Source organism: Camelus dromedarius, chromosome 17, assembly GCF_036321535.1.
Source record: "Camelus dromedarius isolate mCamDro1 chromosome 17, mCamDro1.pat, whole genome shotgun sequence".
Taxonomy (NCBI): domain Eukaryota; kingdom Metazoa; phylum Chordata; class Mammalia; order Artiodactyla; family Camelidae; genus Camelus; species Camelus dromedarius.
The window spans coordinates 32,538,454-32,563,519 of record NC_087452.1 but is presented as its reverse complement, the minus strand read 5'-3'; the positions used below and the strand labels follow the sequence as shown (position 1 = coordinate 32,563,519).

The 25,066-nt window shown below is 47.7% G+C and overlaps 1 protein-coding gene across 11 annotated transcripts in view; it reads left to right on the top strand.

The window, feature by feature from the left end:
- Positions 1–25,066, top strand: part of DOCK3 (dedicator of cytokinesis 3) — a 299,439-nt gene that overhangs the window by 254,049 nt on the left and 20,324 nt on the right. For 10 of the 11 annotated variants that reach the window (XM_031470426.2, XM_031470421.2, XM_031470423.2 and 7 more), the window contains 13 exons: positions 2,061–2,146; positions 4,870–4,896; positions 5,022–5,117; positions 9,559–9,619; positions 10,124–10,217; positions 12,517–12,665; positions 17,173–17,259; positions 18,648–18,752; positions 22,122–22,263; positions 23,216–23,382; positions 23,536–23,622; positions 24,095–24,274; positions 24,883–24,966. In XM_031470426.2, the coding sequence (XP_031326286.2) occupies positions 2,061–2,146; positions 4,870–4,896; positions 5,022–5,117; positions 9,559–9,619; positions 10,124–10,217; positions 12,517–12,665; positions 17,173–17,259; positions 18,648–18,752; positions 22,122–22,263; positions 23,216–23,382; positions 23,536–23,622; positions 24,095–24,274; positions 24,883–24,966 (1,365 nt within the window). The remainder of the gene's footprint in view (positions 1–2,060; positions 2,147–4,869; positions 4,897–5,021; positions 5,118–9,558; positions 9,620–10,123; positions 10,218–12,516; positions 12,666–17,172; positions 17,260–18,647; positions 18,753–22,121; positions 22,264–23,215; positions 23,383–23,535; positions 23,623–24,094; positions 24,275–24,882; positions 24,967–25,066) is intronic. The other variant, XM_031470420.2, reaches the window with a different exon arrangement.

The following is a 25,066-nucleotide window of genomic DNA, read 5'->3' as shown; positions in this document are numbered from 1 at the left end:
CTGCCTCCTCTACCAGATGATGAGTTACTGGGGCCAAGTCTATTTCTTGTGCTTTTAGTTCTTAGAACCTATGCCTGAGACATGGGGGGTTCATGGAGATGAAAATCAAAGCTAACAATCATTGAGCACTTCCCATGAGTTAGGGCACAGGGATGCTGAAGAGAAGTATTAACTGCCATTACATTTCACAAATGAGGAAGCTTAGGCTTTGAGAGGTAGATATTTTGTACAGTAGGCAGCTGGTTATGTCACAGGACAAATATTTTTTGAATGACAAGGTGTCACATCAGGAATATTGGTTTTTTAGAATAAAACGAACTCCGCAGACCTGAAATTGTCAGTATTTCCAATTATGACGTGATATATTTGAAGAACTTATTAGCATTCTGTTTGACTTAGAGACATTGATTTTGCATACATTGATCTTCAGTGTCCCTGTTTTGGATTTCTCAATTTCTCCGAGTAACTTCTTCCTTTATCAGCACTGCAGAGGGTAATGAAGTCATGTCCCCAGATTCTTCCATCACTAGACCCTTTGCCCAGTACAGAAGTTCTAACACTTGAATAGGCATCAAAATGACCTGCAGGACTTGTTAAAATACAGACTGCTGCCCTTCAGCCCCTGACTTTCTGATCTAGTGGAGCCTGAGAATTTGCATCTCTATTTTTCTAACAAGATCTCTAGTGACTGATGTTGCCGGCCCAAGGACCCGTTTTGAGAACTCCCGGGAGTTGCTGCACCCATATTTGCACTGTTATGCTCTCTGCCGCTCCAGGTCCCCTCCCCACCTTTGCTCTGTTCTGGAAAGCACAACATGTACCTGCAAGTGTGAAGGGAGATCCCTCCCTGACTTTGCATGACCCCAGGCAAGTCCCTGGTGGGGCCTCTTCTCCACACAGAGAAAGCCAGATGGCCTCTCTCCCTCAGGGCTCCTAATCTCAGACTTTGTATTTCCTCTGAAATGTATATTCAAACAGCTGACTTCTCAGGCCAAACACAAATGTACGACAGTCTTCAGCCTGGCCAGAGCAGACCACTATAAAAAGGACCATATTTATTCATCCATTCTCATTTTCTGCTGATGGGATTTCAGAAACTGTAATTGCCTTCAGTGAATTTCCTAATTCAATTATTCTTTTATTACTTCATTGCCTTAGGACTCTGGCCCTATGTGGAGTGAGAAAATGCTTTCATTTTTATTTTTATTTCATTAAATGCAGCTATGCCATTTTTTGTTTATATAAAAATCTATATAAATGATACCACAATTCCACATTTTAAAGGCTAATGAAGAGTTTAAAAGATTTTATCTCACATCACTTACAACTAACTTCTCACCTCAGTGTAAATCCAGTAAAGCCTATTAGAAAAGTGGCTAAGCAAATAAATGCCTTGCAGGTTAGTGGGAACAATGCAGTACTGTTCCTCACAGTTTAGGAATCCAATAACAAGTGCAGGGGACCCCAGTGATGAAGGAAGCAGCGAAGGAAGCAGCAACAGGGGCAGCAGCTCCAAGGACTTTAGGTCCTGTGAGGACAAAGACTTTTATCCTAAAGGAGACTCTCTGAAGGAAACACTCACATCTTCCTCAACCCAGACTAGTGCCAGCCATTAGTGTGAGGACCAGCCCCCCAGAAGTCTTCCTTTGTGACTGGCTAACTAGACAGTAAAATTCTAACCAAATGTATTTTATACATACGGATTCTTTGGAGTGAATATTTTTTTAAGAAAGAAAAACACTTGACCAAGTCCTCTTTTGAATCCAAAATATTTTTCTCTCCAGGGAATCCTTGCCTTTTGCCACTAGATTGGGTAAAGAGTGTCTGAGATGTGTCAGTTCCAACTCTTATTTAAACCACTAGAGTGAGAACCCTTCCTAATTGGGAGAGGCAGGATGGTTTCTTGGTGATAGATGAGATCCAGCCTTCTCCAGGATTTATTTGATACAAGGACAAAATCAGGAAGCAGTTCTCCAACATCCTCACCCATTGCGGGGGCTGGGTTTCCTATTCTTCCTCTGAGGTCAGCTCACATTTACAAAGTCTCTGCTTCCCTCTAGGTGGAGGCCGAGCTGATTGACAAGCTGGACAGCATGGTGTCAGAAGGGAAAGGCGACGAGAGCTACAGGGAGCTCTTCAGCCTGCTGTAAGCTGCTTCAGCTCCAGGCACCCACTTTGGGGGCTGCTGAGGGGGGCTGATGAAGGATAGGGGTGCAGCCTGCACTGGGCAGGCTTCAGAGGTTGGGTATCAGGAGAGACTCGGGTTGTTCCTGGTGGTTGCAGTGCTCATCTTCTGTCAACAAGAAAGTGGCATCATGATGGCAAGCTTTCCCAGGAATTGCCATATTGACTGAAGAGGTGGAAACAAGTGGTAACTCTGAGCTCTTAGATTTGCTGATAGGAAGAGGATCATTGTATGTCTTCACAGCATGCACTGTATCCAGCTGAGCAAGGAGCTCTTGGGGACTCATTGAGAGCTCAGTGCCGGTGTTTCTGGGGGAAAAAATTGAATCTCTGCTGTGTAAGACTGTACAATCAGCTTGAAAAACACTACCATGGATTTTGTGACTTGAACAAGCCATACCCTCTTCTCCAGACCAGTTTCCATTTGTGAAGAAACAGGGTGGTTGTCTGCATAACGTCAGGGGCCCCGGGTGCACCAGTTGTGGCGTCTGCCTTGAGTTGAGGGAGGCCAAAAGAGCTTACAGAACTCGCCACAGGGCTAAGTCCAAAGAAGGGCCTCAGGAGAGCCATGGTCCTCCCAGATAGATAGTAGAGTTGGGTATTATATCTCCCTAAAAAACAAAAATTTAAGACATTTACAGCTCTAGAGCCCCCTCCCATCTCACTCATTATTTCTAGCTTTGATACTTGTTTTAGTGCCATTTTGAAGATAAGCCTGTAATATGTTTTCTGATAATAATACTGTACATTTACTTAGAACTTTATAGTGTACAGAATGTGTTGACTTTTCTTATTTAATCCTCACAACATACCTGTGAGGTGGGCAGGGCAGATCTTATCCGGATGAATAGAGGTGATGAAACTGAGCTCAGAGAAGTGGCAGGATGCCCTCGGTTGCATTGCCAGTAAGAAGCAGCTCTGGGTGCAACCTAGATGTTCCAGTTTCAAGAGGGGGAAATCTGGGGGGAGGGTATAGCTCAAGTGGTAGAGCGCATGTTTAACATACACAAGGTCCTGGGTTCAATCCCCAGTACTTCCTCTAAAGATAAATAAATAAATCTAGTTATCACCCCCCACCAAAAAAGGGGGAAATCTTAGGGTTTTGAGGGGTTTTTTGGTGGGGAATGGGAAGGGAGATATTTAGGTTTATTACTTATTTTTAGAGGACTGGAGACTTGAACCCAGGACCTTGTACATGCCAAGCATGCACTCTACCCCTTGAGCTATATCCTCCCCCTTCAAGAGGGGGAAATCTTACTGCGATACCCTGCCTACTTTGTTCCTGGAAGAGTCATACACTAAAATGTGAATTTATTTGAAATTTAAATAATTTTAATTTGGGAAAATGAATCCATCCTGTAGTATTTTAGTATTTGTCTTATGGCTGAAGATGTTTCTAGTTGTGGAAATAAGGCAGAGAAATCTCTTCCTAAGCCACTAACAGATGATTTTACTACAAAGTAAAATGCACAAAACTAATTTGCTGTTAATAATTACCTGACCAAATAGTGTTTCAAAAACTCTTCTAAATCATGTCTCAGAACTGAAAACTGCTGATGACCATGGAACAGCATTTCCCAACTTGTGTTTTAGGGAAGATGTTTGTAGGTGTGCTGAGAAAACAAAAACAAGTGGATCATAGGCTAATCTGGTTAGAAAAGACTCAATTAAACAAAATTGAATGGGCATCTATTAAAGAACTTCTCAAAGCCTTTAATGTACAGAAAGATGTGAAAAGTCTCCAAAAGGAAGGTGTAGTGATCAGCATTTTCTATGCTTGTTTGCCCAAAGAACACCTCTCTCTGTCCTCTAGGGAAATGCCAATACAGTGGGAAATGCCAATACAGTGGCTTTATCCGCACAGCTCAGAGGTGATACCCAATGGTCCTGCCTTCTCTGTCTAGTAACATGGATCACTTGGGAAACCTTTACTTTCCCAGAAGCCTCGGCTCAGTTTAGATACTCTGAGCAATGAAGTTAATACAGTTGTCATCATAGTAGTAGTAGCAGTCAGGCTGTGGGTATGAGTCCCCAGTGCTGGGCCCTTGCCTGAGCCTTCCACTCCAGCTGACTTTCATGATCTTAGGGAGCTGCAGACAGTGTAGAAAGAAATCAGGAAAGAAACCTGGATCTGGGATTATCACTAGAGCAAACAAAGAGTCCAGGTCACCATCTGCTAGGAGAGATCCGTGGGAAGGCAGAGGATCTCAGAAGCCAGGCTCTTGGGAAGTCAGAGGCTGCTCTGAGGTAATAGGAACATGGGCTGGCAAGTGAGAAAAAACACCTGGGCATTTAGCTCTTGGCTGTGGTACATTTTGCATGGGAGCATCCCCTGACAGTGCAGATGACCTGCTCTCATGCTGGGCCCTCGAGACTGGTTGGAATCTTTCCCTTGATTTACATGAAAAGGTTGGTTTGTGTATTTTCTAAGTATGGCTCTAAGCAGTGATAGAGGCAGCCAGCCAATTGGCAAAGCCGGGCCCATCGCTCAGTGGACCCTTACTTAAGTGCTTGTTCAAAACAGACCTACCTTGCAGTGTGTACACCCTAAAGGAGCTGGGGGCATTGAAACCCCTCCCTCAGTTACGGCATCCATAGGAGCTTGTACAGGAGAGGGAAGATGTGTTCATTTTTTGCTTCCAGTTCAGTAATTGCTTTGTCTTTGCTTTCTGCTGCATGGAGTAGAACCCAGCTGTTTGGGCCCTACCCCAGGTAAGACTGCAGTGTGGTAAGTCTGCCGTCTCCAGATCCATCACAGGCCCCATGGACTCTGGGACCTCACTCTGGTGCCCAAGGAAAGCTCATGAGTTGTGCATTGTGTTTGCTTCTGCCAATAGCTTGCTGGAGAAGGTCGAACAGGAAACATGGCGAGAGACCGGCATTTCCTTTGTGACCTCAGTCACTCGCCTCATGGAACGTCTTCTTGACTACAGGTATTTCCTCAGGCACCTACCTGACCTGTTCTCTGGTTAGGATACTCTCCCCAGCAAGAGGATCCCCTGGCCTTAAAATTGAGACCCTGTGGCCATCAAAGTAGGACTGTTCTGGTGTTGAGTGCATCACCCGTCATTAGGAATCTACTGATGGCAAAGAGAGAGAAGGAGGAAGCCTCCCAGGGGTAGGCCAGGGCTTCCTGGGCTTACCCCCTGATGTGTGGGCACAGGTACCCAGGAGGGATCCCAGGGACATGCAGCCATCTGGCTTTTCATCCAGAAAGGTGAGGGCTCAGAGAAGTGGGCACAGCATAGGGGAAGAGAAAGGCTGTCTCCAGAGCAAGGCAGGGAACAACTGTAGGTCATTAGTGCATACTTTTCTCAGAGTCATGTGGCAGATGGGCAGGAAAATATCACCTGGTACAGAAATGTGACGCAGGAAGACTTTCAGCTGGTTTTTCCAGGGACTGAGGACCCTACTTTGCCTTGCCTCCATTCTTTGTGTGAAGTCTGTTTATTTCTGCCCCTTGGTCCTGGCCATGAGCAGATTAGAGGAGGCAGCCTGTGAGCTCAGAGATCACTATGCTCTGTCCAATCTGAGAGTTCATATGAAATTAATTTTTTTCATGAAAGTCTGCCTTCTCAGTCATATCATGTCTTTTGAATTAGACTAAAAGTAACAATGAAGCTGTCATTGCAGCCTTAGCTGTTCTCTCAGCAGACTTCAGTTGGTAGCTAAGGATGCCTTTTGGGAACATAGAAGGTGATAAGGAATGAGGAGGAATGAGAGAGGAAACTCAGCTCCAGGCAGTAGCTGTCTTCTCTGTGCTACAAGTTGTGCAGTTACCATGGTGGAGCATTTTCAACCCATGGATCAGGAAATGAAGGAGCTTAGGCCACCTCTAATTGCTGCCAAGCAGAAGGTACTTCTATGCCAAGACTTCTGCTCAGCAGAAAACTCAGGTGTGCATTACACTGGCCTGGACATGGAAATGCAGTTCCTGAGAAATATGCTCACATCTTGAACATCCCCTCTTCCTGTAGCACAGTTGTGCTGATGCAAGCTTCAGCACATTTTTCCTGGACCTTGTAAGGTCACAGGTGGCCTTTGGGGGACCCCTTTTGGAAAGGGAATTCCTTTGTTCATGCCATATCCCCAGCCTTCCCTGTACTTGCCATCAGACAGGGAAGAGGGGTGGACAGAACTCTGTACCTGCCCCTCACTGCAGCATTTACTGATGCTCAGCCCTGTTCACTGTGGCCTACCAGAAAGAGCAGACATTACTTTCTTAGTCTCCAAGGCCTAGTTCTGGCTACCTGTTTGATTTATGTACCTACACGCAACTCAAACTCATATCCAAAATCAATTTCATTCTCCATAATTTCTTGTCTCAGTGATGGTACCTGTAAAACAAAGTTCATACTCTTTCATGTGGATCAAAGGCCCTTCCTAAACTGGCCTTTGCCCACCTTTCCAGCCCTGTCTCCTGCCAGTCCCCGGTACTCATGCCCTGCGCCCCAGCCTCTCAGTGTAGCTCCTTGGTAACTTGAAAGGAAACACCGTGATGTTTATGATGGCCTCATCTATTACAAGTATACCATGTGCTTTGTGCTTTACAAACATTGGCTCTGATCCCATAAGCAGCCCTAATGGGCAATCATCGTTTTTAACCAATGAGGAAATTTCATTGGTAAGAAGTGCCATTGCCAGAATTTGAACCAGATCTGTCTGACTCACGAGCTGTGCCCTAGCTCCTCATCCATGTTGTTGCCACTCACATCCTTCCCTTCAGGCTTCTCTAATACTGTACCCTAGCATTAGAGCAGTCTTCCCAGGAGTAGACTTCCAACCCACCCCTATCAAGGAGGCTTTCAAAGACAGGAGCTTACCTGGCTCTCTGTGCACATCTCAGAGGATGAGTCACCTTGGATGATAATTATTTATCACCTTTGTGACTCATCCAGCAGAAGAGAGCCAGCTCCTTGAGTACAGGGGCCTTGTTCTTATCTCCCTGGTCCCCTGCATGGAGCCTTGATGGTCCCCTGGCAGGTATGCAGTAATACTGATCGATTGGGTGAACCTACTGGGAAAACATGCAGGAACCAAAGAAATCTCTTCTTCTAACTCAGTGCAGTTTAGTTCAACAAGAACTTACTAATAAAATAGTTGTTGAAAGTTAAAATACATATATATCGATTATACAAATAATCAATAGGTTGTACTCCAGAGTGACCTGAACCTATAGTGTAGGGCTCAATTTTAGGCTGACATGAACCTTGGGTATTCAGAAGAGTACCTCTTCAACTTTTGTGTCAATGTCTTCAACTTCTGTGTGAATCCCAGACACCCTGTACCAGATGTAAAGGTGCTCATTGGTAGGAGCTGTGTATCCCAGGTTAGGAAGCAGAGCCTTAGGGAAGGTTTTCTTAGTGCCCAGGAATAGTCAGGGACAGAGCTTGAGTTGCCAAGCCCTTGGGGCTCTTCAAGTGAAATCTCCACCCAGAAGAGGCGACTGTGGGTTATGGAGCTTTCCTTTCCCAGGCCCCTCCAGTAGCACTGAGGGCTACCCCGCCTCTGGTCTAGGCCACAGCCAATACACTGCACATAGCCAGATGCCTCAGAAGCCTCTTTAAGGAGACTCCCCTGCTCATGCCCCAGAGATAGAGTGAAAGGGGCACAATGGCTGCACCCAAATCAGAGACTTTAAAAGGTGTCCTGTCTGTTGAGCAGCCACACGGAAGTGATGCAAATCCACTTAGAAGGTAAGAGTTTGCTGTTAACAGGGCATGGAAGAGGCAGTCACGGAGAACAGAGGTGTGTAGGAATGCCCTTGGTATCACAGTGTTGAGGCCATTGCTTTTCTGTTTAATTGACTTGGCTGTAAAGTTCTGGTCATGGCCAAACAGAAGGTGATGCCTGGTAAATGTTTCAGATGCTTTCTAGGAAAAAAACAAACAATTGAATGCCAGCGTAGCTTGTTGAGATGTCACTGCCTTGCATGAGTCAACTTACTGCAGATGCCTTCTGTCACTTTGTGGGTATTTTGGAACAAGTTGGCCATCTGGTCCTTAAGTTCACTCCTCTTGAAAAGTCACAGCAGTTTACTGTCCCTGATAGCACTAAAGGACAGGTTCCTCAGTGGTGTGTTCAGGACCTTCATGTCTGGCTACAAAGGAGCCACATGCCTTATAGGGTGAAGACAAACCTTGGTTCCAAACCCTACAGAGCTGCCAGCTCTTGACAGTGGCCTTCCAGAGGGGGAAGGACACTTGGCTTCACAGGATACCATGAGAGTTGTGTGGATTCTCAGTATCCCTTTCTTTCAAAGAAACCACCTAAAAGAAGCCATCTCTCTGTGTGCTGGGATGCAGCTAGGAAGGTGGGACAACTGTTTGTGTCACATGACTATCCAGAGGCTCAGTGACTTGAATTAGGGCTCCTCACTCCCAGCCATGAGTCTCACTGGGTCCTGTGCCTGTCCATGGAGCAAAGCCAAGACACACTCTCCACTTGATCCTAGTGGTCCACAAACCCCCTTACGCAGCCTTTCCCCAGAGCTGCTAACACAGCTGCACAAGGAATTATATCTTCTCCAGAGTGGTGCAGGCTGCCATGGAAGGAGACACAGCAGACAGATGGGACTCTGGCTGGCTGGATGTACAGGAGGCTTCTTGCTGGATTCACTACTCTGGTTCTCATTCTTTCATCTCCTTGTGCTAGGCCTCTGCTCCTTCCCAGAGGAGCTTGGCTTTGACCAGTCCCCTCCCTCCCTTGGCAAGGATCCCTTCTCTGTGTTCCCATTGTTCTGTGACAGGCCAGCCATGACCCCTCCTGCACCCTACCCTGCTCAGTGTGAATGCAGCTCAGCCCTGGCTGAAGCTACCCTTTAATCAGAAAGAAGCTCCAAACTCACTGCTCCTAGTTAGAGGGGATTCCAGAGACTAGTGCACAGGAAGGAGACCATAGGGAGAAATGCCAAAGAGGTGATGAACATGGCAGCCATGCCATGGTTGCTGTGGCCACAGAGTCCTGAAGGTAGGTCCCTGGAGTGGAATGTCTTAGCTTCTGTTAAACACTATCCTTCAAAATGAAACCTGCACTTTAAGGAAAGCTCTGTACCACCCCTTTTGGGAACTTGAGAATTTAACCTTCTACCTCACTACCTACCATACTCTGTTATGCTGAAGGCATTGGTAGGGCTCTACACTCTGCCACCAGAACAAGAGGTTCAGTTGAACAGAGATCTTTGAACCCTACAGATGGGTCCAAAGCTTAGAGGGAACTCGTAGTACAGTCTCAACTGTGGAAGAAGTTTCTGTTGGAGAGCAACCTAATCTTGAGTTTGGTCACATCAATACCTTAGTGACACTGCAGGTCTCTGTGTTGTCCCCAGAGCACCACTTCATGCCATGGGACATTCAACTGTGCTCTCCCTTCCAGGGACTGCATGAAAGGAGAGGAAACGGAGAATAAGAAGATTGGCTGCACTGTTAACCTGATGGTGAGAGAACATGGGCTCTTCCTCCTATCTGCCTTGTGGAATGGCTTCTGTCCTGCCCTGTGTTTGGCTTGTTCTTCCTATAATACATGGCTAGAAGCCTAAGGTTCTGAGTCATCAGCTCTGTTACTGGTATCTTAGAGACCTGTACCTCATCACTCCCATTCCCACTTGGGAAAGAAATGAAATGAGCTTCTCTTCGGACAGAGCTCTAGCCTGACTTCTTGGCAAGGTCCTGACAACCCTGACATACTCTAATTTCCATTCTGCCCTGGACCTCTTCCTCTTTCTCACTCCTCAGGGCTCCTGCAGATCTGCCAGTGGTTTCAGCCCCAGCAGGTGTGCCTTCTGGCTGGTCCTTTCTCTTTGTGGTCTGGCTGCCTCTACAGCCTGTCCTCCTGTCCTGTCCAGCACACCAGAGTTTTGGCCAACTGCCTAGAGCTCAGATACGGCCTCCACAGGTGGCAGCCTCTCTCAGCTTCATGTATATTTCCTTCTCTCTTACAGAACTTTTACAAATCTGAGATTAACAAAGAAGAGATGTATATTCGCTACATCCATAAGCTTTGTGACATGCATTTGCAGGCTGAAAACTACACAGGTGAGTGCGAAGGGAGAGAGCCACGCCAGCCCATGAGGACAGACTGACAGACGTGCACAGGTGGCAGAGAAAGGCTCTGGGCTGGTTCCTGCCAGATTTTAGCAGAGTATCAGGGCCCATGCTGCCCTCTCACCTCGCTTCTTTCCCACAACTCCTTTGTAACACGTGGTTAGAGAAAAAGCAGGTAGAACTTCCACTTGTGCCTTCATGCCTTGTCCTCTGCTGCCTCAGGTGTTCCTCTCTCCTTGCCTCCTATTCACCGCTTCTGAGGCGGCAAGGGTGACCTCCCACTTCTGGTGTGCCAGTTTCAGAGCATCTTTAGCTCCCTGTCACTCCATGTGAGCAGAGCTTTTTCAAGGACCCTCACAGCTGGAGCTAAGTGAGGCCATGACACAGGAACATCAGCCTAACCCTAGGACTTCCAGAACTTGCTGGCAGACCTGCCCTGCAGGCTGGCCTCTTTCCCTGCAGCTACACAGCAGCCCCACAATGAGCTCCCAATGCAGAGTATAGACCATGTTCACCTGACTTTCTAACAGGCCAGACAAGTGCCTTTTCATTGTATCTTCAATTTAATCCATTACTAAGGCATTTTGTAAAAGAACAAATTTAAAAGCATTTCAACTGAACTGCCACACTCTTATTTACTGAGCACTCCTCTGAGTCAGGAGGATATGTGTATCCATGTGTGTCCTGCCTGATCACCTTGTGCCATAGTCCCCCAAAATAGCCACCTTCTTCACTATGCTGACCAGCCATCACATCTTGGCCCTTGAGCCACTGGACTTGAATTTGTGTGATAGAGCAGAAAATGGAAGCTGTTCTTGTTCACAAGCTTTACTAGAATTAGATGAATTTTTAGAAACACAGAATCTTCCTTCCTTGTGTTATGTTAGATGTTAGAGAGTTTGGAATAGATGCCGCCTTTCCTGACCACAAAACTTGGCATGAATTAAATCTGAAACGACCAGGCTGAATCTGCCATTTTCTGCGTCCACATGCACGCATGATCCCAGAAAACCTTTGAGAGGGCAGTGAAGTGATAGACTTTGAAAAATTCCGTGTATCAGTAGAAGCATTTACTAAACTCCTGGAGGACTGGACCATAACTAAGAGCCTAGGTCAGGAATTTGGACAAAGAAAGACCTTGTCTCTGGTGGCTTCAGGAACAACATCTGAAAAGAACATAGACAGGGAAGAAAAAAAGATTTAACATGGTTTCCTAGATTCCAAAAGGAGGCCTTGAGGACCTCAGGGGCTTGTCCCCAGAGAAAAAAGGGCTTCCCAGATCCAGTGAGGAGGCATGTATATCCCTGGCCAGGAGGTCTGATGACCAGAGCATAGGCAGAGAGGCAAGGATGATGAGGCGGAGCCTAGAAAGTGGCTGCAGGCGAATATGCCTGGCTAAAACTAGAAGTAGGTCACAAAATAATTAGAAAAGAGATTCTTCATAGTCATGGGGAGCAGATTTGAATAGGGCCTTGAAGGCCAGGCAGAAGTTAGAACTAATTAACTTGCCAGTAGGAGACACCCACTAAAATGAGCAAATAGAACAGGAGGGAGCAGACTGTGGAATGAGGACCCTGAGCAGCAGCCGTAATCCAGTGTGATTCACTCCTTGGGATTTAGGGAGCTGCAGTATTTAGCTGCAGTGGTTTCATAAACCCTCTCTAACTCCCCTACCTGTACGGGATGTGTCACTAGGCCTCTGCCCTGGGCCCAGCATCGACTTTAGTTTCCTCCTGGAATGGAGCCCATCACACAGCCATCAGCATACACACTCCTCCTCTCTGGTCCTTTTAGGAACAGTTGAGATGAGGAGAAACAGTCATTCCCAAGGCCATGGAAATGGAGATCAGAAAATGGACCTGGAAGCACTGAGGCTGGCTTTGGGGGGGCTGGGAAAAGCCTTGGTCCATGCTCACCCCTCACAGCCAGTTCTGAGAAAGTTAAAAGAGAAGCTTTAGTCAGTTGAGCAAAAAGGAACCCAGGAACTCACTCTGACACATCAGTGTGTTCCAAAGCAAAGCGGCTTGTGCAGACTGTCAGGTAGCTGGGCCATACTGTATCTGCAGCCGGAGCAGATGGCCAGGCTGAGAGAGGAAGGTGTTGACTAGAATATTTGTTTCCTTCATGCTGTGGTCAAGGGCTGTTGGCTGGCTGGACAACCCCCTCTCTCTCAGCTTTGGTATATCCAGCATCCTTGACCTGGCTTGCACATGCCTTGCCCTGGCATGCTGCTTAGCCGGGTCCCCTGGCACCTGGCTGCCCCTGGACCTCATATCGCCTGTCCCCACAGAGGCCGCATTCACACTGCTCCTCTACTGTGAGTTGCTGCAGTGGGAAGAACGGCCGCTTCGCGAATTCCTCCACTACCCGTCCCAGACAGAGTGGCAGCGGAAAGAGGGACTGTGCCGCAAGATCATCCACTACTTCAACAAAGGCAAGGTAGGTGTTATTAGGCAGGGCTTTGAGCCCCTAAGCTTCTGCTGTACCGCGTGGCATTCATTGTCAGGATGGCAGCAGCTGCAGAGGGTGCTGTGTGGGGCGGTGAGGGGGTGGATGCCCACGTGTGTGCATTAGATTTGGAGGCAGCATGATTTTCTCTAGGGAAAAAAATAACAGCTTAATTCTGTGGCTTGGAAGCCAATTCCAGATTAGGGGTGTAAGAGACAAGCCCACATGCCAGCTTTACACGTCTATAACTGCTGATGCTCCAAAGCAGGGGCTTCTGGGCCAGATTCACTTAAATTATTGTAGCTTTCTAGTCTGCCATGGAAAATGTGAGCTAAAAAATAAATGGATTTTAACCATAGCTGAAGAAGGCCTGTACTCCCTCTTACAGGGAGTTCTTGTCTTGGATTTCCCTTCCTCACAGCACAGCCTGGGCTCCCCTCATTAGAGTTAATTCTCCATCAAACTTGATTCTGTGGAATTAGTAGGCATTGTCAGCATTGGTTCAGACTTCCTTGGGGCTTCCCAGCTATTCTGCTCCCATCTCTGGGAGAGCTCCTTGTGGAGCCCTCTGACCATCATGTACTTTTGGGTGTGGCCCATGCACTGGAAAGGCTGGGGCTGTGTAAGTTGTTGAAGCTGTTCTCTCATTACTCAGCTTTGAGCATGTCTTAAAAAATAAGCTCTTTCAGGCAACTGTAGTGACTGACCTCCTGACTTATATGGAAATTGGTTTTTTGAAATGAGTTTTTTCATCATAAGAAAAAAGATTTAAACATTAATAGCTTTCACCCATAAACTGGAAAACATTCATCAATTTTACACAGCATAGATGATTTCTGTGTTTGTCAGAAACATTCACCCATGTGAGGGAATGCACTGTAAGCAAGAACCTTCCCAAAACCTCAGGAGCGCTCATGTAACCCAGTCCAGAAAAAAGACCCATGCTTAGCTCTCAGCCAGCCACAGACGACTGACCCAAAGCCACCTCTCCTTGCTGGTCCAGGGATGGACTTAGAGTCCCATGCCAGCAAATTTTTAGGCTTTTCTTCCTGGCACCCAACCCACCTGGAGCTGCCACTTACCCATATGCCCAGGAAGCCCTCCCAGCTTGAAAGTAATGGTATAAGCGTGGTGTGAGTGCATAAGTGTTTTCAGCGTATTAGCTCTCTTTTCTTTTCATGAGTACAGAGTAGAGAGTTAGGCTAATCTGATTGAGCCTAACAGTGGGACATGTGAGCATTAGTGGTCCCCTTTTCATGCCACACGACAGGCTTAAAGCTTAAATTGGGGAGAAGGGTATAGCTCAATGGTGGAGCGCATGCTTAGCTTGCTTGAGGTCCTGGATTCAATCCCCAGTACCTCCATTAAAATAAATAAATAAATAACCCCCCCAACACCAAAAAAGGCTTTATATGAATAAAGTAATGAAATGCAGACCCTGCCTGAATATTGTAGATGAGCAGGAACTGGCGGGCTGGGAGGTCCCATGGGCCACCTTCTTGGGGATCTCTCCCTCCTTCCAGCATCCCTGCCTTTGCTGTGACTTTCTGGGGGAGCAGGTTCTGTGTTGAGTACAGACCACTCAGTGAGCCTTTTCATGAGCTTATCCTCTAAGGGGTATTTATCAGATTCATTCTCTTGGTTTCATACAGAAGGCCCACTTTTTCTATTTCTGTGCCTCAGTACCTGATGGAGCCACTGGGTAGGGCTAACCAGTTCTCTTGAAAGCATTCAGGGTTGTTGTTTTTTTTTTTTGAGGGGGGACATTGTTTTGGTTTGTTTTTTTTAACGGCTCCAGAAAAGCAAAACCTGGCTGCTGCAGGAAAAGTGCTCCTGTAGGGTTATTAGTGCCAGGAGGAAAGCTACCTTGGCAGCAGGAAGAGGGCAGAAAAGGAGGCTGCCAGAGGGGCCAGTAAAGGCGTTCTAACCCCCAGCACTTCCAGCATACCCTGCCTCGCAAGCCACGCCCTCCTAACTTTTTTTCCACACACTCCAACCTCTCTGTTACCTGCCTTGTACAGACAACCCAGTCTCCTTCGGTCCTTTCCTGAGTATCCAGAAGGACTGAATTAGACGTTCAATTCATGATCAGAGCCTAGCCCTGGGTATTCTCTCCAGTGGTTGTGGTTAACCTAGGAACCTGCTCCAAGGTGAGTTGGGCTTTGATCACAGAGGGTCAGCTCCTCCAGACCAGACAAGGAGAGAGGGACACTCCAAAGGGTATGGCATAGTGGGAGTTAAAAGAAGGAAGGAGAGGGATGAAGATGGGAGCTGGTGCTTCATCCCAGGGCAGAGGGAGTGGACAGGAAGGGAAGCTGGACAGAGGATTCGGACCCCTTTATCTGGCGTACACACCATCAGGACTGAACCAGCCTTCTCTGAGGGGGGCAGGCTTGCACCCGCCTGCCTGAGGGTTGCTATTGCTTACACTCCTTTGAAGGAATGAAGAGTCTGTTGCTCCTGTTATGTTGTTCGTAGACAGAGGTACAAAAACTGCCAGTCTGGAGTCCTAGACTTTTGCCTTCCTTTCCAGTTTGATTAGAGTGAGCCCTAAGTCAGTGCAACTTTTATGCCGTCAGTGGGATACAAGGATTACAAGGATGTGTAAACACACGCCTGCCCAAGCTGGTAGAAGTGATTGTATTTCAAACACTGGTAAGGAATTTTAGAGCTGACTTTGCCTCCTGCCAGAAGGAAGGAAACCAAGAGAAAAGATGTAGGTGGGGAGGCATTATACCTGCAGCACATTCCCTTCCTGTGTTCAAAGATAGCTCTTGAAACTCCCAGACCCACCAGCACAACTCCTCAAGGCTGACAGAGTGTTTTAAAACTCTTGTTCCTGGCTGACTCTTGGGCTGTGGGAGCGGGCATAGAGCAGCAGGGCTATGAATTAGGCCAGAGATGCCAGCAAGGCAGATAAGCCCTGATCCTAGTAAGCGAGCAGACCCGCTTTGCTGGGAGCTGCCGTCAGCAGGCAGAGTGCCTTTAGCCCCACGTGGGGCCCTCATCACCTAAATGGGCAGTTTCCCATGGGGCACTCCTGGTGGGCTGGCTGTCCGTCTGCACACAGCTCAGCTGCTTAGCCAACCCCCTTGGAGCTGCCTGCCAGGCAGACTCTTTTATGGGCCCTTCGCTAAAACCTGCCCAGGCAGCACTTGGAGCGAAAAAGACAACGGACATGTGCCCCCATGAAAGCTATGATATGGAAGTACAAAAGGCTTTTTAGCTCTCTGAAGCAGAGGCATTGTGTTGGAGCAGGGAGTCAGGGTCTATTTAAAATCCTGTTTGTTTTGTTTCAGTATTTTTAATTGGCCGTGCAGTTCAATCCATATGGCATTAATTTCTTCAAAGGATGGAAATAACATGCTCTTTTTAAGAAACACAGTCCCACATGAAATAGAGCTGTTCTTCTCCCTGATGCTATTTCAAACCGATTTTTTAAACATAGTCCTTATTAAACACTCATATTGAAATATTTATGGGTAAAATTATATGATGTCTGAGATTTGCTTTCAAAACTATGGGGAGGAGTAGATGGGTGGGGTATGAATGATCCAAGACTGACTATGAGTTGGTCATTGTTGAGGCTGGGTGATAAGTATCTAGGGGTTCATTCTTCTATTTTTCTATATGCTTAAATTTTTCCTATAATAAAAAATTTTGATCAGTAGTTAGAAGTTGGGGAGAAGAGCCTGGCTAAAATATCGAGTAAACCTATAGCACTCAATCTAACCAAGAAAGAAAGCACTATATTAAAAAGAGGAGGAAATGGGCAATATTGCCCCTTAGTGAAGGCCACTGCAGCCCTCCTCAGGCACCTGTTAGATGGACCTATCACTGTAACAGGAGCCACACCACAGAAACAGCCAGGGGCCTTGCCAGGCAAGGATTATCTGATGCCTACTCTAAAATTTGAATATTTCTATAAAGTAAATTGTCAGGCCTACTCCCAAGTCCTTGGGTAGCCACTTCCTGCTTGGTGTCCATACTTGTTTCTAAACTTAAATAATCTTAATTTAAAAGTCATTGTTTCCTTCATTAACTCATTAAATCAATCTTTACTGAGTACCTGCTCCTGCCTGGCACTGTTCTAGACTCAGGGTAGAGTATATAAGCAGGATCCCTGCCCTCATGCAGTTTGTCATCTAACTGAGAGTAATACAACATAAAAGTAAGTATTTTTTAAAATAAGATGCTTACAGGGTAATGAAACAGAGAATGGGCAAGTGTCTGTCCTTGACAAGGTAGTCAGGGAAAGGCCTCTTGGAGGCGGAAACATTTGAGTAGAAACCTATTCACAGAGGTGGAAAGCTCTGCCTTGAGCCAGAAAGCCACTGGGCGGTGTATTGTGCTCCACAAATTGGTTCTGAGCATATGTTCTTTGTGACATACGAGTTGCAGGAGGCCTTTGGTTGTGCCCTGTGATGTGTTTGATATGGGCTTGGGCCATTCCGAGGATGCTTGAGATGCTGAAGCCTTGTTCCTATTTCTGACACAGAGCTGGGAGTTTGGGATCCCACTGTGCAGGGAGCTGGCATGTCAGTATGAGAGTCTCTACGATTATCAGAGCCTCAGCTGGATTCGGGTGAGCTTTGCCCCTTCCCCTACCCCAACCCTGACTCGGGGAGCAAGCACTTTGCTGGCATCAACTTCTGAGGGAGCATTCATTGTGGGCCCAGCCCTTGGTTTAGTGCTGTGGACAGTACAAGAGAAGCAGAGGCCAAGGTTCCTGTCCTCAAGATGCTTGCATTCTGGCTGGGGAACCAAAACTCGCACCTGACAAATGATTCTATGATCCAGCCCCAAGGGCCACTGGTGTGCAGGGAAGAGAGAAGCAGCATACGCAGGACAGGATGGGGGTTTCAGGGAGGAGGTGGAAGAAGCTTTTCCTGCAATGATTTTGTTCAGGGATGCTTCATCTGAAAACTTTATAAGATCTTTCCCTGCTTTGGCTTATGGTCACTTCTAAGCACCCAAGTAAGGGAAGTTTTTATTCCCTTCTTTGATGCAAAATATTCAGAATTAAGTGAAATGGACTTTGAAGATTTCCATAAAATTTTTCCTAGTTGCTGGTGCTGGGTTATGAACCATAACAGCTGCTAACTTCATTGGCAAAGAGAAGTCAAGAGCCTCAGTTCATCCTCCTCTTGCATCCTCATCAGCATGGCTAGCTCTGCTATGTCCCCTAATCCTCACCAGGATCTGGGCCTATATAGTAGATGTGGTTCTCTAGCAATAGCTTTTTGGTTGGTCTTTGAAGGCCACTGCTCCTTGGCAGGCTGGTTTGATTGAGTGAGTTAGAGCCGTCTTCCCAATCAAAGTTCAGTGAGTTTCTCTGAATGTGAAGTCAGGTGATCCAAGAGTAAAAAACTTATCAACTAATTGCAGACATCATGGTTATTTTTTGTTCAACTTTTAAAATTTTAAATCTCCTAAATGGGAATCAGTACCAGTGATGCTGGCAACTAAGCCTTGCTCACTCTGTTAGCATCTTCATTCAGATGATCAATGAACAAGAGCAATGCATTTGGACTGATGGAAAATGGTGCTGAGAATTGCTGTTAGCCACCTATAAGCAACACTAGCCAGAGGTCAGTTGGTACAGTATCAGTCAAAACCAGGAATCCCTGTCCAAAAAAAAAAAAATCCCATGTTAAGTGTGTGCCCCTGAAAGTACAGCAAGCCTGGTCTCTGTAGGGCTGGGTCTGCTCACTGGGAAGGACACTCAGGGCAGCCTCTTAGGCGTGTCCCTACTCCACCGTCAGGTGACAATGGAGAGAAAGGGCTTCAGCCTGTTCCATCAGGCGGCTCTTGGAGGAGAGGTTGATCGTGGCTTGGGGTTCACTTTTCATCTAGATTGAGTCACCATATTCTCTTTCCAAAAGACAGTGTCTCTTTGGGCCTGGGAGAACTTGCTTCAGACACCCCTAGCAGTCAGGCCAACCTGAAGGCAACTGCCTTTCTTGTTCACAGAAAATGGAGGCCAGCTACTATGACAACATCATGGAGCAGCAACGCCTGGAGCCAGAGTTCTTTCGCGTGGGCTTCTATGGCAGGAAGTTTCCTTTCTTCCTTCGGGTGAGTTCATTCAGGTAGTCACAAGAGTTTCTATCATATTTTACACATAATTCATTTATATTTTTTTTCACTGTTTTCCCTATTCTACTGAATACTTCTTTTTGAAGGACTGACGAGTCAACAAAAAACACTTAGCTTTCACTGGACTGGCTACCAACTTTAGACTCTGTTTTACTCTGCTATATTTTGTAGCAACCTGGAATGTATGAGGGTGGTTTTCTTACTAAACCAACAAAGTTCCTTCAGGAAATGACCAGGTTCTGAGAATGTCCCATAGGTATGTTTAGAAACCTTCCAACTTCTGCTTCCAGTGCCTGGAATCCTCCATTGTGACTGTTCTCAGCCAGGCAGGACATCAGTACAGTCCTGACCTCAACAGTAGGCTGGCCTCTTAGCATTTGTCATTTAAGATGAAGGTCCTTCCTCCTACCTGTGCTATAGGCTGTGCAGCCAGGATGGAGAACTGTTGATTTGCGATTTTTGTTTTCTTCATTCAGCACAGCCCAGAGGCTCCAGGATGAGCCAGCCTGGGCTTGTAGGCTGTGGCCCATAGGGATTTGTTGTTCTTAGATGACCTAAGTGAATCTGTGCTGATGAAAGGGCCCTAGGGCTGCAGTCGAGACCTAAGACTAGCTCTGATTGTCCCCATTTCTAATGTCTTACTAAGGTTCAGGGTCCACAAGTCTCAAGAAGCAGCTGGGGAAGCTCATAGAATTCAGTGATATGTTTGGGATTCTGTCTTATTGGAGAAATTGCTTTAGCCAATGAGCAATAATAAGCTTGGTATCGAAGGTCAACTGGGCTTAATGGCTCCTTAAAAAAAAAAAAGTCTGCTAAGCAACAGAGTCCAGGCTGACCACATTTTAGATGTAAGGCTGGTCAACTTGCTCATTTCCTGGGCAGTAATCATTCTAGGCTATAAAAGAGAAATGATTTCTGTGACAACTAGTAATAGTGACAGAGACAGCATGCGCACTGCCCGATTGTGATCCCCATTCCACAAGAATGTTTCTAGTAGCAGAATGTGAGTGAGTTTCTCCTCTGGAAACAACCTCCTCCACTCTTGTTACCATCCGGCCCAGGTGTTTCCGAAGTGGCATGTTTGTTGCCCCATCAGCGTGGATCCTACAGCAGCAGTAGAGGTAGATGTCAGCAGAAGAGGAAGAAGGAATTGTACAAGGAATTGTACAAAAGCATTTCTAGAAAGTCTTTTGATAAGCTAATGATTCTGGCCCTGTAACTCATTTCCATTTTACCTTTGCAAATTATGCCTTATTGTCATTTTCTTCTCCTGTTTAGTTCCACAATTTGTACATTATTAGCCAGACTTTACTTCCAAGCATCATTATTTGGGGTATTACAAAATCAGGCTGTGGTGTCCCCCATGTCTGTCCCTGCCAAGCAGGAGGTCTCCATCATGGTTCGACCTGGCTCCCTCCTGTCATGCTCATGTCAGAGGGCGCACCAGTGTCTCAGGTCTCTCAGAGCTTTCTGACAAGTAGGACCTGGCATAGAACCTGCACCTGAGGCATTCCATATAACGTTCAGAAGTGACAGTCTAAATATTCAAATGTGTTTCGAGGGTGCTGGTAATGGAGGAAAAATAACAAGGGGTGTTAGGAAGTGTCACCCATCAGTCCATCCTCTTCTCCACAGAAGGAGCTCTATTTCATGTATACAAATCTGCCTGGCCTGGCCACATGCTGCCTTACCCTCCCTCAGCTGCTCAGTTCATCTGTGGCAAATGGAAGACATCCAGTGGAGGTGGCCGTTTGCCTTGTAGATGGCAAGGACAAATGTAAAGCAGTGGCGGCCAGATCTGTCTCGTGTGGGGATACTGATGCTCTTGCCTGAGCAGATTTGAAACCAACAACCAGCCTCAAGGTCAATGCTATGTCCCTTCCTCCTGCTGGGTCTTCCCCAGAAGGCTAGGCCACTCTTTCACCGTCCCTGAACACCTAGGCCATCTATTACTTTAAGCCCTGTCAGCTTGAGTCTTTGGACCATCTGCCTGCCCTGCTTCACAGATGTGATTATCTACTAAATCCACTTGGAGACAGGAAAACATCCAGCCCTCCCTTCTCGGGGGAATTTCTCTTTCTCTTCATTTGACCCATGATCAGACACTGGTGAGGACTGTACATTTTTGAGTGGATATGAAAAGGCCAGTTTGTCACAGTTGCCTTCTTTGTCAGCTCTGCTTATCAAGCAAGTGTCTCTGTCTGTTGACTACTGGCCTGTTCCACTGGAGAGGCCATCCTGCTCCTCCTGATCTTGACCTCCCTTCCAGTGTTACCCTTCCATTCTGATCCATCTGGTCATGTGGCCTACCCTTAGCTGAGTTCTCCCATAGTAGGAGAAGAAGTGAAAAGTGGGCAGATTTCTTGTTCCAAAAAGGCTGAAGTCATCCACAGCCTGGCCTGTGATTATCTCTGTATCGGGAAGCGTACAGCTGGCCCTGTGGAACCCCTCCCTCTCTCCTCCTCTGCCTCACACTGTGAGTCAAAGAATCTGATGAGGCAGCTAGACAGGCAAACAGATGTCCCCAGAGGGCTTCAGAGGGCTTCTCCAGCCACTCACTCTTGACCCACCATGACTTAGTCAGAGCAGCAGGGTTGAGGGTGCTTTATCCTGCCTTCAGTCCACAAAGAGAAAAACTGAGACCTAACCCATACCAAATATGATGTAACATGAGGTTTGAAGAAATGTGTAGTTAGAATGATGTTCTGCTGACACAGTTGCAAAGGAATTGCTGTCAGAGGGGTTTATTAATGCTCTCTGGACACTGCGCTGGATTTCGACTGTTTCTCCCAGCTGACAAAAGTGATCCTTCAGAAGCACACACCTGATCACTGCCCATTGCTTGATGGCACCCATGGCAGCACCCTGCGACACACACCTGCAGGCCTCTTTGGTCACCTTCCCACCCGTTCTCCATAAGCACCTTCTTTCTAGCTGTGCCTTTTCCTGTCTTGGCTGTTGTTACCCTGGTTGTCATTGTACCCACATAGATTGCCCCCCACCGTTCACTGCTACGCTAACCCAGGTGCACCTTTCTGGACCCTTTCCAGGCCTGTCTGTTTCCAAAATCCCACTTCCCCCCCTGCAACCTTGAATCCCTTCCTGAGTGAGGTGCCCTCCCTCCTGCGAGCCTCCTGCAGCCTGTGCCCTGCCTCCCACCCTGGACTACCACATCACAGTGCACTTCTCCCTTCTCTCCCTCTCCCTTCTTGACCGTATTTTCCCTTAAGGGGCAGAGACTGAGTGCTGTGCACCACGCCTGCCACAGAGGCTCCAAGGACATGCTTGTGAGATGAGGGGGTGGGGGCTGCAGGCAAGGCATAGAGTGTGCTCTCCTGTTTGTGGCAGAACAAAGAATATGTGTGCCGTGGCCACGACTACGAGAGGCTGGAGGCCTTCCAGCAGAGGATGCTCAGCGAGTTCCCACAGGCCGTCGCCATGCAGCACCCCAACCACCCTGATGATGCCATCCTGCAGTGTGACGCCCAGTGTATCTTTTGACACTTGGTCGGGGAAGGAGGGCTGGGGCCCTGGGAGGTACAACCCACCCAGACAGCTGCCCCTCTGCCATGGTGTCAGCCTTACAGGCTAGGTCACCCATCAGTCCTGAACCAGAATGTGTCCTTATTACGGACCCACACTTAGCAGAGCTCTCGGCTGGCTCCTGCCAGCGCCTTCGTCCTCACCCTGCCCTCTGAAGGGCCTGCCTAGGCAGCCAGCAGCCATCACTGTGGACTCCTGCCACAGGGATGCTACCACTTACTTCTGTGCCCTGCTCCACTCCCATGTACACCTCTTGTTACCCGGAGCCTTTGTCAGGAGGACTGAGGCACAGCTCTGGGGTTGGGGCAGAGGGAGTGCGAAAGAGATGGGGAGTGCCTGTTGTCTTAGTGGCACTTGCAAGTCTGAATGCAAACACTGGCCTGCCCCCTGTCCCTCACTCACAGCTTTCTTAGAGACCTCATGACTGTCACCATGACTGGGAAGCTTTTTCCAGAGAAAGGAGGGCTGGTGGGGTCCTATGTGTTCTCTCTCCAGAGACCCCAGAGAGTATTTTATTAAAGGGTTGTTTTGTGGTGAATATAGTTTACCTACAGTGAGTGGGCAGGCCCAGGCCCTTGCAACTTTCTCATTCCTGTGGGGTAGGCACCTGCATTCTCCTGAACCCTTTCCCTTCTTTCTTAAAGGGGCACTGAGGAGCACCTGGCTATTGACATCTCACCATGGCTGAGTGCTCGGAGACTCACTACTGGAGCAGGGAGCAGGGCAGACAGGGAGATTTGGTCTAACTGTATTTGGGTCTGATCTTCCCTTTGAAATGCTGCTTTTACCATTAGAGAACAGGAGCTGTGGTGTCCTTCTCTCCTTTGGGGAGATGACAGGGGTCAGCTACTCAGGTCCATCTCTTTCAAGTCTGGGGTTCTCCTTCACTTCCTGCCCAGACTTGCAGATCTATGCAGTGACACCCATTCCAGATTATGTGGACGTCTTGCAGATGGACAGGGTCCCGGATCGTGTTAAGAGCTTCTACCGCGTCAACAATGTGAGGAAGTTCCGGTACGACAGGCCTTTTCACAAAGGCCCCAAGGACAAGGAGAATGAATTCAAGGTGAACAAATCTAGGGAAGCAGGGACAGCGTTTATAGTGAGGCCAGCAGCAAGCCCCACTTTCTCAGGAACTCATCAGTGTCTCATCCTTCGGGCAGGCGGGGTGTGGTAAAAATTGCTTAATGGCCTGAACCTACCTGTGCCTTCCCTACAGAGCCTGTGGATCGAGCGCACCACTCTGACCCTGACCCACAGCTTGCCTGGCATCTCTCGGTGGTTCGAAGTGGAGAGGAGAGAACTGGTGAGCCACATTTCAGATGGGGCTGATGTTCTCAGCGGCTCCCTTAGCCCTTGCTTTGGGGGCCTTTCTCTACAGACTGTAGAAAGAGAATGCTCTGGCCACCTGCCTGCCTAGGCTGCCACAGGCAGTCCTGTGCCGGAGGCTTTGTGCCCCTTCCTTCTCTCATGTAATCCTCACAGCACCCCTAGGCAGCATGTGTTTTTGTTCTCCCAATTTACAAATGTTAAATCTGTACTCTGAGATCCAGGAAGCCAGAGCTCTCTGACTTCAGAACCGGTGCTTGTCACTATTTACTGGACTTCTAAGTGCCTACAAATGGGATGAGAACATTAGAAAGGGCTCAGGAAGTCTCAAGTCCACAGGAACAAGGAAATCAGCATCACAGATCATAGGTCCCTGCTCTCAGGACCATAACGAGGGAGGGGTTGTCATTGTGCCTGGGATGACACCACCATGTGCTGTGTGCCCCCAGGTGGAGGTGAGTCCTCTGGAGAATGCTATCCAGGTCGTTGAGAATAAGAACCAGGAGCTGCGGGCCCTGATCAGCCAGTATCAGCACAAGCAGGTGCACGGCAACATCAATCTGCTCAGCATGTGCCTGAATGGCGTCATTGATGCAGCTGTCAACGGAGGCATCGCCCGCTACCAAGAGGTGAGCTCGGCCCTAGACCCAACCCACACAGGCAGTGTGGCTGGAAAGGTGGATCTCAGGCACTGCTTCTTGAGATTCCAGCCTCCTAGGACAAGCCCTCTCCTGGCTGTGCCTCAGCTGACTGAGGATGGTCCTGGGATGAGGCTTTAAGCTCCCCACCACTCCCTGTTTCCATGGCACAGCTCTCTTGTGGGGCCTTTTCTACCTTTTTACTCTGTGAACTCTGGCAGATGGGTAACTCATCTGATTATGGAAGGATATTAAGTGGCCTCCAAGAGGAGCCCTGGGCTTTAGAAGAAGTGAGTTGTGGGCTAGCTAAGAGACTTGCCTCCTCACCCTGGCCACCAGCCCTGCCTGCCCTACCCAGGACATCCAGGCTCCAGGAAGGACTGGAACCAGCATTCAGGCTTAGATGACGTGGCTACCTGCAGTCCTTCTTAGACACAAAAAACACATCTGTGATTACAGGAGGTTCATGCAGGCCAACTAGAGGTACATTGGTGTGTGTATCTGTAAAGAGGCAGCCCAGTTTCCCTTCAGGTGGCACCTTCAGACTCTAAGTAGTAACCCTGGGAAGAGTCTTCCTGACTTGGCCTTTCCTTTCACAGGCCTTCTTTGATAAAGATTACATCACCAAGCACCCAGGAGATGCTGAGAAGATCAGCCAGCTCAAGGAGCTCATGCAAGAACAGGTCTGTCTTACACCAGCACCCCAATGTTCATAGCAGCACTATTTAAAATAGCCAAGTCATGGAAATAGCCTAAACGTCCATCGACAGATGACTGGATAAG